The sequence below is a fragment of the Arvicola amphibius genome, chromosome 12 (assembly GCF_903992535.2).
Source record: "Arvicola amphibius chromosome 12, mArvAmp1.2, whole genome shotgun sequence".
Lineage (NCBI taxonomy): Eukaryota > Metazoa > Chordata > Mammalia > Rodentia > Cricetidae > Arvicola > Arvicola amphibius.
The window spans coordinates 136,053,245-136,073,314 of NC_052058.2; the positions used below are offsets into that span (position 1 = coordinate 136,053,245).

The 20,070-nt window shown below is 43.0% G+C and overlaps 1 protein-coding gene across 2 annotated transcripts in view; it reads left to right on the plus strand.

Moving 5' to 3' along the window:
- Otud7a (OTU deubiquitinase 7A) overlaps positions 1-20,070 on the plus strand; it is a 99,369-nt gene that overhangs the window by 21,439 nt on the left and 57,860 nt on the right. For both annotated transcript variants that reach the window (XM_038314231.1, XM_038314232.1), the window contains exons 2-3: positions 8,368-8,550; positions 17,200-17,418. In XM_038314231.1, coding sequence (XP_038170159.1) covers positions 8,368-8,550; positions 17,200-17,418 — 402 coding nt within the window. The remainder of the gene's footprint in view (positions 1-8,367; positions 8,551-17,199; positions 17,419-20,070) is intronic.

Below are 20,070 nucleotides of genomic sequence, written 5' to 3' on the forward strand. Positions count from 1 at the left end.
CCCAAGCTCTCTGAGCTGGAGACTGTCCATATCTACATATTTCCTGTGGGTTGACAAATATGTACATACAGAAGGGAAGAAAGAGGTGGGGATGAGTTAACTTATTACAAGGAATAAGCCAGGAGGGCTAATGGAGACAGCTGGCTCTCCCCTGTCAGCCGGGCTGCCTCCTTTGTGAGCCTTTTGTTCCACTCCGGTGACAACTGGTTGAAGCCCAACCACCCCTGGAAGGCTGCACAGCTTCCCTCAGCCTACAGATACAGATGTTCGGCTCATCTAGGGAGATCCTCATCCAGTGTGCCCAGAGAGCCACCGCAGCCCCTGGGTCCCTTCTCCAGTCTGTCTCTCCTGGGTATTGCCTTGTGCCCCTTCCATTCTGGATGAGCAGCCTCCCCCTCTCTTAGGCCCCTGCTATACTTGTACCTCCCCAGCAGTGGGCATCTTTCCAGAGACTACATGCCAGAACATCTCCAGGAAAGCTGTGTTCTGCTGCCACCTTGTGCCCATCTTTCTTTCCTGGTACAACCCCAATCTCCCCAGTGCTGTCACTTCTGTGCAATTCCCTGGGGAGGCTGTGCAAACCACTGGCCACTTGTCTGTGCTGTGCTCTGCACTGCCTTTCTCCTCCTCTGAGAGGGCTCCATTTCATTACACCCAGATGATAGGTGTGTAACCCCTGTGTAGATTCCTTGTCCCTACACACACACATACACACACACCTCAGCTACCACAGGTCACTGCAGCTGTTCCGTGCATGCTTAGATCCAGTTATTGGCTTTCTGCAAAGCACACAGTAGTTCTCATTCATTTTTCTGTCATTGACACTCACGAGTGTCTCCATGTACTCTGCCTGTGTACATCCTTACCTGTAGCTTTTGGCTCTTCAGTTTAACTATTTCTTCAGCTACTATGAAAATGCTTCTCCCTATGTTTGCACAGGTGCTTACATTAATTATTTTCTGAATGTAGAGAACACAAATATATGCAAAGACTTAAAAAAATCATGCTGTGTTTTTAAGCATGGGTGGGGTCCGTAAGTATACTTTCTCAAAATGTAAGTACATAAGTACGTATACATTCATATAACAATAAAGTGATTTCATTTGTGGACTGTGTCAACAGAAAGTGAGGACCTACTGTGTATACAATTTTTGACCTGCTTTCCTTTAATTTCTTTAAGATAAACAGTCAAGTTGAAATTTATATATTGAAATTGTTTCTTTAGTATAAAATATACCACTTAGAGGCTGGAGCATTGACTTGGTGGTTTAGAGCATGTACTGTTCTTGCAGGAAACCTGAATACAGTTCCTGACGCCTATATCAGGCTGCTTACAACTCCCTATACCCAGCTCCAGGGGAGCCAGTGTCCCTGACCTCTACACACACACACACACACACACACACACACACACACACACACACACACATTCATATCATAGATTCACACATAATGAAAATAAAGTAAATCCTTTTAATAAGCCAACAAATATATGGATATAAATAACTGCATTGTACTTCACATTGTTGTAAAATTGATCATTTCATTACTTTCCTTAAAGTATGAATGCCATCACTGTTACCATCCAGGGCTGAAATGTGTCTTTGGTTCCCTTTAACGAGCATTATCAAGTGACTGAGCCCACAGTCTATGGTAGTTTGGAGTTATATACATACTCACTAAAGATAAAGTCAAGCTGGACATGATAGCACAGGCCCAGTAATCCCAGCACTTGGGAGACTAGGGCAGAATTGCAGTTTAAGACCAGCCTGGGCTATATAGCAAGACCCTGTCTCAAGGCAAAATAAATAATGAAAAGGAACCAACTGTTACCCAGACAAACAAATCATTACCACACACATGAACTGAAGCCCTGTGGATATTCTTTCTTTATTAAATAAATGTGTTCATTTATTTTACATCCAGACCGCAGTTCCCTTCCCTTCCCCTCCACCTAACTTCCTTCTGCCACACCCCACATCCAATCTACTACTTTGTTTCAGTTCAGAAAGGGACAGGCCTCCCATGGGTGTCAACAAAGCGTGGCATATCAAATTGAGGTAGGACTAAGCTTCTCCCTTTGTATTAAGGCTGGACAAGGAAACCTGTATGAGAAGTAGGTTCCCAAAAGCCAGCCAAAACATTAGGAACAGGCCCTGCTTCCACAAGTGCAGAATGCTACACAACTGTCAAACATATGTAAATGACCTAGGGTGGTCCCATGCAGGCTCCCTAGTCGGTCCTCTGTGAGTTCCTAGAGTCTAGGTTAGTTGTTTTTGGGTTCCCTTATAATTTCCTTGAGGCCCTGACTCATACAGTCCTTCCTTCCTCTCTTCAACAGTATTTCCCGAGCTTGGCCCAATGTTTGGTTGTGGATCATTGCGTCTGTATCCATCAGTTACTGAATGAAGCCTCTCTGATAACAATTGGACTATAGGCACCAATCTATGGATATAGCAGAATATTGTTAGGCAGCATTACATTGACTTTTCTTCCTGATCCTATTTGGCTGTATCCTAGGTCTCTGGGTCCTCAGGCTCCAGGCAGCGTCAGGAGTAGGGTCCCTCTAACATGATAGGTCTGAAACTGGATCAGTCATAGTTGGCCACTTGCACAGTCTCCCAGCCACCTTTACTGCCTGGACAGTCACCCGAAGTTCTGTATCATTGGGGCATCCAGTCCTCAGCCCACAGGCCCATAGTATCCAGCAGACGTTTTCATGAAGCAGGAAATTTCAAAGACAGTTCCACCTATATTGGCAGTTTGTCAGTCACTTTCTTCTGTGTCCTGCAGAATATCTGGCAGACTCTTTCATGAAACAGGAACCCTGAAGGACTGTCTCACCTTCTTTAGGCAGCTTCAGCAGTCATTTCTCTGTGGATCCTGCATGTCCGGTTCATACAGCATAGCATGAAGCAGTCCAGGAAAGAGCAGTCTCTTGCCCAAATGGCTAGCAAACTCCATAAGGAGCCTCTTCAGTGTCCATCTTCCTCTTGAAGTAGATTGGTGCTGCCAGGAGCAGATGTGTATCATTGTCATGAAAAGTTCTAAGTTCTTAAAACATTTTAAATGCCATATTCTGTAGTCTTTAAAGGGTTTGAAGAATGCCTATCCATCTGAAATAGATCTCTGTAAATCTAGAAAACCTAACTAACATGACTGTTAACTTGACTATTATACATGACTATCTATTAACCTGTGTTTCTTAATTATACATTACATTTTCAAATGAGCTGCACAAACACAATACCTTAATCATGTGGAATAATAAAAACCAAGAGAGCTAATCCTGTACAATAAAAGAACTTACAAAGGTATCACCATCCTTGATTTCAAATGAGTTAAAGTAATCAAATAGAGTAATATAATAGAGTTAAAGTAATAAAAGCAGTATGATACTGGCATAAAAGCAGACAGGCAGATCAATGGAATCAAATAAAAAACCTAGATGTAAATCACATACCCATGGACACCTGATTTTTGACAAAGAAGCCAAATTTATACAATGAAAAAAAGCATATTCAACAAATGGTACCAGCATAACTGAATATTGATATGTAGAAAGTGCAAATAGATTCATATCTATCACCCTGAACAAAACTCAAGTCAAATGGATCAAAGACCTGAACATAAATTTAGTTACACTGAAGGTGATAGAAGAAAAAGTAGGAAGTAGCCTTGAGTGCATTGTCGCAGGAGACCATTGTCTAATAACACCAGTAGCACAGATACTGAGAGCAACAATTATTAAATTGGACCTCCTGAAACTGAAAAGCTTCTGTAAAGCAAGAACACTGTCAATCGGATAAAATGACAGCCTACACAATGGGAAAAGACCTTCATCAACCCCACATCAGACAGAGGACTGATCTCCGAAATAAGTATGTAAAGAAACTTGATATCAAAAAATACAATTTAAAAACGGGGTACAGATCTAAACAGAGAATTCTCAGCAGAAAATCTCAAATGGCTGAGATATACTTAAAGATAAAAATAGTCAATATTCTTAACCATCAAAGAAATGCAAATCAAAATGACTCTGAGATTCCATCTTACACCTGTCAGAATGGCAAAGGTCAAAAACACTGATGACAGCTTATTTTGGAGAGGATGTGGAGCAAGGGGAATACTCCTCAACTGCTGGTGGGAGTGTAATCTTGTACAGCCACTTTGGAAATCAATATGTGGTTTCTCAGAAAATTGGGAATCAAGAAACTTCAAGACCCACCTATACCACTTTGAAGGATATACCCAAAGGATGCTCAATCATACCACAAGTCATTTTCTCAACTATGTTCATAGCAGCTTTATTTATAACAGCCAGAACCTGGAATGCAACCTAGGTACCCCTCAACTGAAGCATGGATAAAGAAAATGTGTTACATTTATACAGTGGAGTATTACTCAGCTGTTAAAAACAATGACATCATGAAATTTGAAAGCAAATGGATGGAACTAGAAAAGATCATCCTGAGTAAAGTAACTCTGTAGGTATTCTTAATATAGGCATGAGTTTGTTGAAAAATAAAATGAAATAATGAGACACTCATCACTATGTGTAGTGATGGAGCTGCGGACAGGCCTGCTTTTTGTCCCGCCTGGCTCCCGGCCACTGGCTAGTTTATGCCCCGAAATAGCAACACACAAACTGTATTCATTTAACTGGCTGGTTCATTAGTTTCAGCCTCTTACTCACATCTTGCTTTAACCCATTTCTAATAATCTGTGTAGCACCACGGAGTGGTGTCTTACCGGAAAGATTCTAGCGTATGTCCATCTTGGGCTGGAGCTTCATCGCATCTGGCTTCTCTCTGAGGAGAGGCACGGTGGCCTGACTAACTTAGGAGAGGCGTAGCATCTGTCTGAGCCTTCTACCTCACTTCCTTTTTCCTGTTCTGTCTACTCCACCCACCTAAGGGCTGGCCAAGGCAGTTTCTTTATTAAAACAGAAGACCTTCCCACATCAATTATGGACTTTAGAGAGAATTCCAAGGATATTTTGTTATCTCTCATTGCAGTTTTTCATGCACAGAATATACATCCAGTATATCCAGATGTATGTATGTATGAATGTATTATATGTAGAAATTCAATATATGTACATACACAGGAATTTGTATGTGAGCATCATATATTTGAGTCCTTGCTCAGGTTGGTACATTCTAACTAATTTCCCACCTTCTGGTTGTCTAGGTACAAACAACTGTCTGTTGAACCACCCTTCCTTCTCCCTAAGCAGGTTCCTAGGCCTCATTTCCCAGGCTCCCTTGAACATCATGTGGGTATGTCAATGGGATAGCAGAAAGTGCAGCACAAACACTCCAGGCCTGGCCCATGGCAGCCTATCTGAGGAGACAAGGCATAGGAAAAAATTACAGTAACCTATAGAAGAAACTATGACCTCTGGGTTCTTCCTCTTCCTGACTGAGTGAGCTGGCACATTTTGAAGATGGCACCTATCACCTTGTGTATACATGCATGGACTTCTGGATGACTGTGTGGAACAGAGCCACTGCTAGCTTGGACTCCTGGACTTGCTGCCATATGCAGAAGGAATTGACCTTTGATCAGAAAGCTAATGACGAGGGGTGTGAGCTCTTCTGATTGCCACAGCTTAACTGACCCTAATTCATTATTTTATTAAATACTAAGAAAACACCAAGTTATATGTAGCATAATTAATTGTGGAAGCATTGCAGGATTGGCTTTTGTTCTGTGGGTTGGGGCAGTGTTGATGCTGTTGTTTGTAGTGGTGAGTATTAAACCCAGGGCCCTTCCCAAGCCAGGCCAATGCTGCACCTAGCTTCACCTTCCACCCCTAGCTCTGCAGTTTTGAACAACCCAGCTTCAGAAGGTTTAGTCATGAACACTGGGACCCTTATGCTTCTCTTCCTAACCACCATGTCACCCTCCATCCAGGGATCTGTGCTCCTGCAGTTTCTTTTTCTTCCCTTGCTTTCCTTCAGCATTTGATCATACATGTCTATGTCTGCAAATTGTGTGTTGTTTAGAATGACATGTTTGAAGTTCAGAAATGAAAGCTGATCACATAAGTGTCTAGGATCATTCTTCTCTCCTGTGACCACATGCTCCTGGGACCATCTGTGTTGTGTGAAATTTAAATGCCTTGACCTTACCTCATAGCAGTCTGCTATTTACACGGATGACTGTGCACTCGCTGGTTCACTCTACTTTTGATTGACATTGACCTTGTGCCTTTTTCTACATGAGCAAAGTTGCCATGCAGGTTTCAATAGGGTTTCTTCTGTGTGTCAAAGGTGCGGGCATTTCTTGAAGATTTCTGCCTAAAGATGCTGCTAGATGCCAGAGTATGTGACATTTTAGATTTTTTAAAAAAGTGATCCGGATTTCAGGACACCAGATCTCATTATAGATAGTTACGAGTCACCATGTGGTTGCTGGGAATTGGACTCAGGATTTCTGGAAGAGCAGCCAGCGCTCTTAACCGCTGAGCCATTACTTATTCTTAACCACTGACCCATCTATCCAGCCCCATAAAGTTTGTTTTTTAAACTTTATTCATTTTTTCTCCTTCTGTTCTTTACACATCTTGTTTTCAAGTTCTACTTATGGGGCTGTTTGTGTCTCTTTCTCTTTCACTTCCTTTCTTTCTACCTCAGAGAAACCGTTTGTCACATTATCTGCATTACTAACTCTTTAGCCATTCCTTTCTTTTTTGTTTAATTTTATCCCTTTATTTTCCATCTGTGGTTCTAACTCTGCTGCCTGTGGTCTGGTTGTCTTTCCCTCATATTGTAACTTCATTTCTAAGAGCCTTGATTTTTTTGTCTAGACTGTCATGGCTTGGTCACCTCATGCCCTGCCTTCCTGCATCCCTTCCTGCACACAACCATCAGGTAGAGAAGCCTGAGGATCTAAATAAATTAAGAGTTTAATCATAACATTTTCAGCTGTAAATTGCACTAGAGATTTTGAGGAAAGCAATGTAAATCAGACATGAACAAACACCTACACTGAATAGTGATAAACAATGAGGGAAACTCCAAGTTCTGTCAGATGAGTAGATATATACACTGACTGTGTCATCTATAGCTTCTTCTTCTATTTTTGTTCATGACCACCACCCACCCAAACCCACATCCAAAAAAATGGGTCCACATAACATCAGCACCCTCTCCTGGCATGTGCACAAAGTTTCACCAAGCTTTGTATTGATTTAACCCAGATGATTCAGACTAACTATTCTTACCAACTAACATGGCTATTACCTGGATTGATACCGCTTTCTGGATGCTTTCCATATATTGAGTGCTACAAACACTATCTCTGTGTTTCTGCTAACCTTCATATCAGTTCCCATCGGGTGGGTTTTACTAACTCAGCTATGAGGAGAGGGAATCTGAGGTTCTGTGTATGTAATGACATGTTCACTGTCATAGTCACTGAAGAGGGTCTCCAAAGCCTGTGTCCCTGCTACTCTAAGTAGCATCATTATGTATTAGCGTCCAGGCCTGGCCTGGCTGGGGTGTGCATCAGTTCTGTGTGCAGGTTGAGCAAGCTGTGGCACTCACGGGTCTGCAGCTGATGCCCTCAACAAGAGCAAACCTCCCAAGCTACACTTCATCTTTCCTATGTAAAGCTAAGTAAGTCCATAGAAACTGTAAGTTCTTTTTGCTCTTTTTGCGTTCTGGGATTTGTTCCTTGTGACCAAGATGAAATCACCCAGATTGAGGACAAAAAAACAGACACATTCACCTGGGGCCTAATGGGATTGTAGTCTGAAAGACACTGGAGCCAGGAAGCCTCGCAAGTATGTACGGAAGTTTTACCAGATGGTGGTTGCGTAGTAGCTTAAGCTGAAGGGTCCTGTTCCTTCCTTCACTTCTTTCCCAGGAGTTATGACTGGTAGGTAAGAGTGTGGAGAAAAGAATAGGACTGAATCCCTGGGAAGGATAGGTATCATGGGTGAGATCTCAGGAGATTCATTAACCCCTCAGAGGGTAATCAGTTTCATTCCAGAGTGGAAGTCTCCAAAGTCAACGTGTCCCAGAGTTGTGTGCCAACAGCTCAGAAGTTCAGTCATGCTGTTTCTGAAACCTGGTCTGTAAGGCTCTCCAGCTCTGTTTCAAATGTCTAAAGCCAGTGCTGTAAGGCCTAGCACAGCCTCACTAAGTGCTGCACTTTATGGGCATTAGAGACATAATGTTTACAGGCATGTATGTGTCTGTGAATGAAAGGTGATGAGAGGAGCTGTAATCATGTATTTCAGGTCATCGATTATGAGTGTCCAGTCTGCTTTCAGACACTGCCCAACAACATCTTTTTCTCCTGGAAAGCCAGGGTTCCTCCATACATGTTATAATCTCTTGTCATTTCTATTCACAGGCAAGAACTGGGACTTGACAGCTGCTCTAAGCGACTATGAACAACTCCGACAGGTGCACACAGCCAACCTGCCACACGTGTTCAATGAAGGGAGGTGTGCCAAGCAGCCCGAGCGAGAATTGCCCCAGCCAGGGCACAAAGTGGAGCGACCCTGCCTGCAGAGGCAGGACGATATTGCCCAAGGTACCAGCTGAGGGGCTTGCAGGTGTAGAGAACCGTGTGGTCAACATCACCAAACTGAACCAAACTGAACTCTCAGTGCCTTGCTGCTCACAGTAGGCTTAACGCAACATGAATCTGTGACTCCAGGTCTCCCATGGAAAGCAGGAGACTATGTCTGAAGCCTTTAGGGCCAGCCTATCCACTGGGGAGTCCTGCTTCGCCTGACAGATACCTCTGGTCCTCCAGTTACCTCTGGCAGCTTAGCCTCCGAGTCATTCAATGGCGTGTTCATTGTTCCATGTGTTTCTTCTTTACTGTTCTTTTTCATCTTCAGACTAAGGTATACTTGTGACAGTGATTATAAAAAGGAAGCTTGAAAGGTCTTTGTCCCACCTCCCAGCTCTCACTGTCTTAATAACCATTGATCAGCCAAGTCTACCTGCCTCTTTCTCCTGCTGAGTTTGTTAAAGATGCAAACAAGTAATAGTCAGGGAGACATGTGGCTGACAAATAGCTTTTATTATGGAGCAATAAGCGTCACTTCATTCTTTTGGTTGCTCCATTTTGTTACATGGTAATTTAGACCTTCTGTATCCATATACATGGCCATGCTGGGTTTTCTTACATTGTGTTGCCATTTGTTTGTTTTCCCCCCCTCCCACACCCATAATAAATGTTGTGATGAAGGTTTGAGAGGCTTGGTGAGTAAGAGCACTGGCTGCTCTTCCAAAGGACCCGAGTTCGATTCCCAGAACCCCCTGGCAACTAACAGCTATCTCTAACTCCAGGGGATCTGATGCACTATTCTAGCCTTGTAGAACACCAGGCTACAGGTTGTACACATACATACGTGCAGGCAAAACACTGCTACATAATAAAAATGAAAATAAAGAAAATACATTTCTTTAAAGAAATGCTCAGCCCTATAAATCTCCTGCTGATGCTTCTCTCCTTCAGGCTAGTGTCGTGCAGTGGACTTGCTGTGGCTTCATGCAATCATCTCCCTGACCACATTGCTGCTCACCGAGTGCAAACCCAGGGCTTTGCTCTGCTCCTGCCAGCTCTGCCTGGTCTTGCTATGACCTTGCCTTGCTGGTGTTTTGAGGGGTGTGAAGGGTGAAAACTGGAATCTTGTCTTAACTTTCACCTTGTGGTTTGCTTGTTAGTTGGCCTCCTCCTCTCTGCCTCATGCCTGTTTCTTCATTAGCTCATTTTTCCCATCAATCAATAGGCTTTGCTTTTTCAGATTATAGAATCATGCCCGTCTGTAAATCCCACTGTATCACTTGCCTTATGACTTTGTGTTCAGAGGACTCTGCCATACAGAAATGTTTATAGTATTAATGCCCCAGCCTATGAGCTAGTCTCTGGATTTGGAAATAAAATACAAGGTTAATAAACCTTTTTCGTATTGTTTGTCACTTTAGTTTTCTGGTGCTTTTATTTCTTCAGCAGTTATAGGTCTGTTTAATTTGCTTATCTGGTCTTGATTTAATTTTGGTAAGTGATATTTATCGAGAAAGTTATTCATTTCCTTTAAGTTTTCCAATTTTGTGGAGTACAGGTTTGAAATATGACCTGATGATTCTCTGGATTTCCTCCGCGTCTGTTGTTATGTCCCCTGTTTCATTTCTGATTTTGTTAATTTGGATATTCTCTCTCTGCCTTTGGTTAGTTTGGATAAAGGTTTGTCTATTTTGTTGATTTTTCTCAAAAAACCAACTCTTTGTGTCACTGATTCTTTGTATTGTTTTCTTTGTTCCTATTTTGTTGATTTCAGCTCTCAATTTGATTATTTCCTGCTGTTTAGTTCTTCTGGGTGAGTTTGCTTCTTTTTGTTCTAAAGTTTTCAAATGTTCTGTTAATTCACTAGTGTGGGATTTTTTTTCAACTTCTTTATGTAGGCATTTAATGCTATGAAATTTCCTCTTAACACTGCTCTCATTGTGTCCCATAAATTTGGGTATGTTGTGTGGTCATTTTCATTGAATTTTAGGAAATCTTTAATTTCTTCCTTTATTTCTTCCTTGACCCATTGATGATTCGGGTGAACATTGTTTAATTTTCATGTGTTTGTGGGTTTTCTGGAATTAGTATTGCTGGTGACTTCTAGTTTTAAACCATGGTGATCTGATAAGATACATGGGGTTATTCTAATTTTTTGTAATTGTTGAGGTGTGTTTTGTTACTGAGTATGTGGTCAGTTTTTGAGAAGGTTCCATGAGCTAATGAGAAGAAGATATATTCTTTTCTGTTTGGATGGAATATTCTATAAATGTCTGTTAAGTCCATTTGAGTCATAGCATCTGTTAGTTCTCTTATTTCTCTGTTCATTTTTTGTCTGACTGACCTGTCCAGTGGTGAGAGGGGAGTGTTGAAGTCTCCCACTACTAGTGTGTGGGGTTTAATGTATGATTTAAGCTTTAGAAGTGTTTCTTTTCCATATAAGGGTGCCCTTGTATTTGGGGCATAGATGTTCAGTATTGAGATTTCCTCCTGATGAATTTTTCCTGTGACTAATATGAAATGTCTCACTTTGTCCCTTTTGACTGATTTTAGCTTGAAGTCAATTTTGTTAGATATTAGGATAGCTAAACCTGCTTGTTTTTTAGGTCCATTTGATTGGAATATTTTTTCCCAACCCTTTACTCTGAAATGATATCTATCTTTGAGGTTGAGATGTGTTTCTTATATGCAGAAATATGGATTCTGTTTTCATATCCAATCTGTTAACTTGTGCCTTTTTATAGGTGAGTTGAGTCCATTTACATTAAGGGATATTAATGACCAGTGATTGCTATCTCCTGTTATTTTTATCATTGTTTGTGATGTTAATTTGTGCATTTTTCCCTTCTTTGGGATTTGCTGCTATGAGACCATCAATTGCCTGTGTTTTTGTTGGTGTAACCAACTTCCTTGGGTTGGAGTTTTCCTTCTAATATTTTGTGTAGGGCTGGGTTTGTGGCTAGAAATCTAGATTTGTCATGGAATATCTTGTTTTGTCCTTTTTTGGTGATTGAAAGTCTTGCTGGGTATAGTAGTCTGGGCTGGCATCCGTGGTCTCTTAATTTCTGCATAACGCTTGAACATGACCTTCTGGCTTTCATTGTCTCCAATGAGAAGTCAGGTGTAATTCTGAAAGGTCTGCCTTTAAATGTTACTTGGCCTTTTTCCTTTGAAGCTCTTAATATTCTTTCTTTACTTTGTATGTTTAGTGTTTTGATTATTATGTGGTGAGGTGACTTTTTTTGATCCAGTCTATTTGGTGTTCTGTAAGCTTCTTATATCTTCCTAGGTATATCTTCCTTTAGGTTGGGAAACTTTTCTTCTTTTATTTTGTTAAATAAATTTTCTGTACTTCTTCTTCTTTCTTCTATACCTATTATTTTTAGGTTTGGCCTTTTCAAGGGATTTGCTGATGTCTTCCAATTTTTTGTTTGTCTTTCCTCTATTTCTTTGAGGGAATTTCTCATTTCCTCTTTAAAAGTTTTAAACATTCTCTTGAAGTTATTTTTAGGCCATTTTCTTCTGCTTTGTCTTTATTTGGTTGCTCAAGTCTTGCTGTTGTAAGGTCTTTAAGTTTTAGTGGTGTTGTGTTGCTCTTTGTGGTGTTGCATGTGTTCTTACCTTTTCTTCACATCTTTTCCTCTAATAGGTGTGGTTGGGACTGTCTGTGATTCTGTTGATTAATTTTCTAGGTGCCAGTGAACCCAAGGCTCAGATGGTTGTTCCTCATGTTACAGTCAGTGCCATGGTTCTAGTTACCCTGTTGGTCACTCTGTGTTCCTGGAGGTCGTTCAGAGCTCCCGGGCTTTGCTCTGCTCCCTTGGAGTTTGCTGTCTCAGGCCTGCTCTAGCCTAAGTTATCATCTCAGACCTGTTTCTCTAAATGTCCCTGGTCTAGATCCATTCCTATGTAGTTCGCTAGCTGAAGGTAAGTCCTGCAAAGGTCTCTGGCTCCCATCTACTCCCTCAGAGTTCCCAGGCTTGGGTGCACCCAGATCTGAAGAGGACCTGGCTCAGGCTTACTTCCTCAGATGTCCCAGAGTCACTCTCGGACCAGCAGAGGTTTCTGGTTCCTGCCTATTCCCTTTGATGTCCCAGACCAACACCTGGCCCCACAGAGTTTCTGGCTCTGGCCTACTTCCTCTGAGGTCCCAGACTCATGCCTGGACCCACAGAGATCTCTGGTTCCTGCCTACTCCCTTGGAGGTTCCAGATTCATGCCCAGACTGCAGAGGTCCTGGGTCAGGCCTAGTTCCTGGGAGGTCCTAGACTCACACAGACCCACCGGGGTGTTGGCTTAGGTCTACTCCCTTGAAGGTCCCAGATTCACAACCAGACCCTCAGTGGTCTCTGGCTCACAACTCAGTGGTTACTCCTCTGTACCTGTTCCGCTGGAGTTGGCTGTCTCAGGTCTGCTCTGGACCAGGTCGCTGACTCAGTCCTGGTCCACCAGTGTCCCAGGACTCTTCACTGTCCTTTTAAAGTCCGTGTTTATGTTTTCCTTCTGAGATCTTAGAAGCACTCTGTGTTGCCCTGAAAAATGTGCCACGTGCTCCTAACTCCTCTACTACCATGCCCTCAATCACATGGATGCTCTCTGTGCTGCCTGTTTATTTAGGCAAAAGTCGGCTTCTTTACTTGTTCGTATTTAAAGCCCTGTGCTCGAAGCATTTTGGCAATGACAGGTCATAGCTACCACAGCAACACCATACAATCATAATGAAGCCAAAAGAATCTCACCTACTTCAGCGCCATGAAGCATGGCTCAGGAAGTGGCTGATGCTGGTGAGAATAGACACGCACTCTCAGTCATGTGACTCTCAGTCATGTGACTCTCAGTCATGTGACAGTACCACAAGTCACCTAGTATATTAAAGTACTGGCGATAAGTAATTGAGATCCAGCGTCAGTACCATCAACTATGTGTTTACATGGTTTCTATGCTATGCTTTTCATTGTTATTTTAGTGTAGACTTGTGACAAAATACTTTACTCTAAAAGAGTCTGCCAGGTCCTGCTGGCTGCAGCCTCACCATTTACCTTGCCTCTCAAGAGGTCACATTGAAGGCCCGGGCTGGGTCGCACGGGTCTTTGTGAGGCCACTGTGTGAAGTCACACAGGGACGTGTTTCTCAGAAGGCATCTCTCCGTTAAAAGACACGTGGCTGCATTCATTTCCTTCTTTCAAGAAGAATGTTTCCTCAAATACTGCCTTCAAATCGCATTTTTTTTCCTGAGAACCTCTTAAAGCTCAAGTGCCTGGAAAGGTTTGCGTGACTAAAATTCTGTCAGTGGAGCAGAACTCCCCAGTTCTCATTCATTTCCTTGAGTTCTTTGTAAGCGCCCTCAGCTGTCTTCTTGAAGCTCCTCTTCTCGTCTCCTAAGAGACATGCTTGCCCTGGCGTTCTAACCTACGTCTTTCTCCCGGGCATTCGTGTGCGTCAACACTTGGGTTTTCATTCCAAATTATTTCTTAGTATTGTTAGTATTTCACCATCTCCTCAGAATTTCTCTGAACATGTTTGCTAGGCTCATTTCTAAATTCAGTCTGTTCAGCCTGATTCCTGTGATGTAAGAACTTCATTTACATTCTTCTAGCTGCCTGCCTTCCTTGGATGTTTCCTCAGTTTCCCTGTGAGCACGTAGTGCTATGATTGTCAGCTCCTCAGACTGGAGTATATTAGGCCAAAAGCAGGCAGTGTGGGCTCTAATTGTTCCTCTAGTTGTGTGAGAGAGCTGCAAGGTGATCAGACTTGTTTTTAGTATTTGTGTTTTATATATATATATATATATATATATATATATATATATATATATATATATATATATGACCAATGTGTAATAACCCTCTGAGGGTTAGCATATCTGTCACCCCAGTTATTGTTTCTGCTGAAGACATTCAAAACATTTTCTTCTGGCAACTTGGAATACTACAGTAATTTGTGAACTGTGGTCACTGCTATGTTATGAAACATTAGGATTTATTCCCCGTATCCAACTGCAGTTTTATAGTCGATCACCAATCTCAGTTTCCTCTCTCCCTCCCATACCCACTCTTGCTTACCACTATCCTTCGGTAGCTCTGCATAATCAGAGCAAGATCTGTGGGGTCTGCCTGGATTTTTTCACTCGATGTAGGCCCCTTAGGTTCATCCATGTTATCATAAATAACACAATTTCATTACTTTTATAAATAGAACTATTATTATTATTCTTTATTAATTTATTAATAATGCTACTAATAAATACTACCCCCTTCTAGGTATGTGCTCTTTTCTCTTTTTCCATTCTGCTGACAGACTTGTATTACTTCTGTTTCTTCACTGTTAATACGCTGTAAAGTATGTAGGAGAGCAGCTACCTCACAGATTTTTTTTCTTTGGATTGGATCAAGGATTTGAGCTGAGTGCAGGAAGCAGCAGGGACATGTCCCAGTGACAGACAACCCAGACCTCCTGTTCCATCTCCCTTATTCATGGTGGCCTCTGCAGTCCCCCCCCCCCTTCCTTTCCTCAAAATGTAAGATAACCCAATAATACTGTCTCAGAATGAAATTGAAGTAAATTAAAACTATTTTTCTGAAATATGCAATCTCCATACCTTTCTGTCCATTCAGATGGGGAAAATGTATGAGGTCATCAAGGCAAACCTCTGCTTGGCAGTCTGCTTTGACAAAATTTCATTAATGCCATTTATGGCCACTGATATACAATGAGGCTGTAGGAAGTCTTGCTCTGAGGCAGGCAGTGGCTGTGATTTTCCTTGCAGAAGGGATGCTAGCCTAAAAGGAGGTGAGCAACCTTGGAACTCATGTGCATATACTCAGGAATCTGCCACAGGGTGTTGATCATAGCCACACTTAAACACCAAGGTCCCTCCTTCCCTCAGCTGAATAAGAGGATTTTTCTGCTGCGAGAAATCCCACACCACCAACACTGACTCTACAGTGACTATCCCTATATCATATGCTCCAGAATTGTTGTTTAGGGGCGATGCACCCGTTAGTTCCTGTACTTGGAGGATGAGACAAGAGGATATTAAATTCAAGGCCAGCCTTGGCTCCATATAAATAGACTTCTGGTTGACGTTAATGTCACCATCAAACACTAGGTCCTTTGTTAAAATATGTTTCACTGCAACAAGAAAACAAATGCATTTGCTTCAGATCATTCAAGTTCTCACACATTAACAGACCTTACTTGAGAGACATCCTCCCCTGCGTTTCTCTTTCTTTGGGCAGAGAGCCCACAAAGAATAAAACAGAGTAGGCCACAGCACCAGAGTGCTGGATCAAAAGGGCATAAGGCAGCCAGAAAGCATGCACATCCTCCATCCGTGTGTCCCCAAGATGCCCACATGGGAAATGCTCAGTAGAGAAGCTAGAATAAAGTAGCCCATGTCTGGAAAGCCTGGGCCACAACAGAGCAGCCTAAGCAGGATGCTTCTTGCTTTAAATCTGAAAGTGCCGGAAGAGGAAGGCTCTCTGAGGAGTGGAGTTAAACGCAAGCAAAAGCAAGCCCTGCTGCTCCTGTTAGTAGGCTGGCAGCACTGCTCTCGGTGGTTCGGTGGCTTGGCCGAGGCAGGCCACACACCAGGTTTACTCCAGTAGCAGGCAGACCTGCAAGGTGGAAGAATCTTGGCAGACAGAAAGGCTGATGTGGGAAGGATATGAGCTTGTGTCCATGAGTGTCGTGTGCATACATGTTCCTATATGTGTATAGTATAGTGAACATATATGTAGCTGTACCTGTGTGTGTACTGTGTCCTATGTATGCTCATGTTACATATGCACTGTATAAATATTATATAGTGTATGTAGCGTATGCATATACATCCATGTTCATATGTATATAACATGTACATAGTATATAAGTACATGTGCATGAGTATATGGAGATATATGTGTCCATATTTGTGGTATCTAGTACATTTTATACCTGTGTATGTGTGCATGTATGCATATATATGTGCATGTATATTTAAACTATATGGTGTGTGCCTGTGTATGTGTATATGTAGATAAATGTGTTGTCTCAAAGTCTCATTTTGGAGCTGTAGAGATGGCTCAGGAGTTAAGAGCACGTGTTGCTCTTGTAGAGGATCCAGGTTTGATTCCCAGCACACACATTGTGGTTCACAACCATCCATACTCCAGTTTCTTAGGCCCCAATGCACTTTTCTGGTATCTTCAGTCACCAAATATACACACAGTACACATACATATATTCAAAGAAAATACACATAAAATAAAATGAATAAATCTAATTTAAAAATTAAAAAATATTTAAAATGTCATGTGTATGTATATGTAGACATACTTATTGATAGTTACAACAGTTCTGTATACTGTGTGCATAAATGTCTGCAGTGTGTATTTACATGTGTGTTTGTACTGTACATGTGTTTATACATTTGCATCTGTCTATATGGGTGTTTGTACATATGTGTATTTATAATGTTATATAAGTGTATTTTGTGGGGAGATATATGTGTGTTGTATGTTCATAGTATACAGGTATGTATTTATCTAATCTGAGTACGCATGTGTGTGTTCATATATGCAGTATGTGTGCTGTGTGTGAGTGTTCAAGCATGGCTGCAGGCACCCTCAGAGCCACATCAACAGTGACGTGGTCCCTGTGTCTTTCCTTTCTTCTCTTCAGCAGAGAAACGCCTTTCCCGGGGGATTTCCCATGCCAGCTCAGCCATCGTCTCCCTGGCCCGATCCCACGTAGCCAATGAATGCAGCAATGAGCAGTTCCCACTGGAGATGCCCATCTATACATTCCAGCTGCCGGACCTGAGCGTGTACAGTGAGGACTTCAGGAGCTTCATCGAACGAGACCTGATTGAGCAAGCCACCATGGTAGCTCTGGAGCAGGCAGGTGAGTGTCTGCTACCCACAGGCTCCTGTTCCTCAGCACCCACTCCCGGTCACTCACCCCACCCCACCCCTACACGGCAGCCTGACTGCCTCTTTCCCTAGTGAGCAGTAGGACGATCTGGGTTCTTGGGATCTGCCATCAGAATTCTCCATTTGTACCAACCCTGCTCTAAGATTGTTGTACTCCATCACTGAGCTGGATAAGCAGTCATGCTGGTACCTCCCAGATCATTTCCCTTCTTCCTGAATTCCAGATCTTCCCTGACTATAAGCGCCATGCTGCTTGGCCTTGATCTCTCCCCATCCCTCATCCATCCCCATGGAAACTGAAGAAGGATAGGCAATATGATTGAGTTAGAAGAGAAACGGGAGACCCTGCCAATTCTATGCACATGGGCAAATCCTGTAGCTGGAACTTCAGCTTCCCATGAGCAAAGGTGATAACCCCGGTGGCCATGGGAACTCTGTGAAGACAGACATGTGTCTCTCTTCCCGACCGTCACAGTCTTTCTGGCCTCCCTGTGGAGGAAACAGAGAAGTGACTTGAGCCTTGTCTCTAGCATTACCTCATGACCCTGTGAGGAAAGCAGGGAGGAAGCCAGATGTGTCCTCTTTGACTTTTCAGTCAGTACAACCAATGACTCAAAGCAAATGTTTGAGCAGACGTAGGTTCCTCCTGAGATAAGGCAATACCTTTTCGGCTTCATCACTGTGTCATCAACAGCTGCAAAATTGAACACCAAAGGGCTCCTCGGATATCTGTGTGAAAGAGTTTGTTCTTCCCAGGCACCTCCCAGGGGGTGTCACTACCAGCATGCACCAAGGGCATGTCACCAGCAGTGGTTCCCGCTGCCCCCCCCGACAGAAGTGGAACACAAGGCCCTCTGCTTCTCACGTGGCATTCGGCCGGAGGCCTGACTGTTGGAGGGACCTCTAGGTAACCCGTCCCAGCAGAGCAGGGAGAGAGGGGCACCTCCTAGGTGTGACATCTTAGCAGACAGCAGAGGAAGTGCTCTGCTGAGAGCTTCATCAGCAACAATGCTGCTAGGAAGCGGAACTCAGTTCTTGGCCAAAACACAATAAACGTTGCTGGTACATCTATGCTTCAGAAAAAGATAAGAGTAAGATCTAGAGGGTGGACATTGGGAATCAAGATTCTGTCATGAAAGAAGTCTAAAGAGATGGTAGGAATCCATAAATGGGATATTTGCCAAGCAATGGGTGGAGGTTAAGGACACCCAGCAAGGCCATTGCTACCTTTGTGCCTTTCAAATAAGGGAAAGATGAGCAATTGTGTGGAGAGATCATAGCACTGGAGAGAGAAGAGGTTAGAGAAATAGACTCTAACCACATTCTTCCTCTACCATACAGACTGGCCAGAGCATCACACTAGCAGAAAGACAATGGTTGGGTGATCATTAACGTATCTGTTTAGCTTGCCCTTTGGGTATAGAGCTGTGGGCACAAGAGTAGCATGTGGGTCTTTGAGGCAAAGACAAAGCACCCAGGGGGTCAATATCTCTTGCATTTTGGTCTCCTAATACCTTCTAGGTGTACTGGTTTCATATCAAGGCTTGTCAGAATAATTCAGGTGTCATTCTCATCCACATGCTCCAGGTGAGGAGTAGAAGACACATGTAGATAAAGGAATGGATGGAGCCTTGTTTGTGCTGAAAAGCCCTGTGGTCAAGACTTATGTGGCTTCCCCAGTGGTATGCTTGGCTTTAGAACAGGGCTATGTCACTATACTGGAAGTCATGTTGTAACTGAGAACAAATTGTTATCTCGGCTGCTACACAGCCCTCAGAAACACCTGACTGGCTCTGCAGACCCCCTTTTCCTTCCCTCTGCACCGTTGACTAAGCCACAAGCAAAGCAATCCAGGGAATTGGTGGTAACTACACCAGCTGCAGGAGCCGCCAGCCCAACAGACCCGGATAGGTATTCAGACAAGGCCACTGACGCAAGCGACTCACTCTTCACCAAGAAGGAGCAAGTTGGCATGGGCTTTTAAAGAAAGAAGAAAGATGCTTAGTGAATTGAGTGTAGCAGCAGCTCAGAGTCTTGTGGAGTTCTAGGGACAACAGCACTGGTTTTGCCAAAGGCCACCGGGAAGACTGTCCTGTGCTGGTCCTTGCCATCTGGCTTTCTTCAAACTAGATAGATGATAGATATGAACACATCTATATGTGGACACTCACTGTTTTCTGTGCGAGGCCAGCCAGAGACTCCCTCCTGCCTCCCCTCCTTTGTATGATCTGCCCTGTACTGTCTTGCTCCAAAATCCTCTCCCTCTGCTTTGTCTGACCATTAAAGCCTCCTTGCAGAATTCACCCACTTAGGTCAAGATAAACCTAGACAACACTTTGATCAATGCAGAATCAAGAACTGACTTCCCCAGTTTCTTCACTTGGCCTTGGATTGAATCCTAATGATGTAGGCCCCATCTGCCCTCAAGGGTATAGGGTTTTACCGGGTACACCTGGAGCAGAAATCCTACGGCTACCTTAGAGGTCTACCTGCTACGTATGACGGGTTCTCATTTGTCGATAACTGTTGTCGGGGTTTCTGTCCTGCCTGATTCTCGCAATCATTAAGTCCCAAAGAAATCACACAGAGGTCTACATTAGGTTATAAACTGATTGGCCCATTA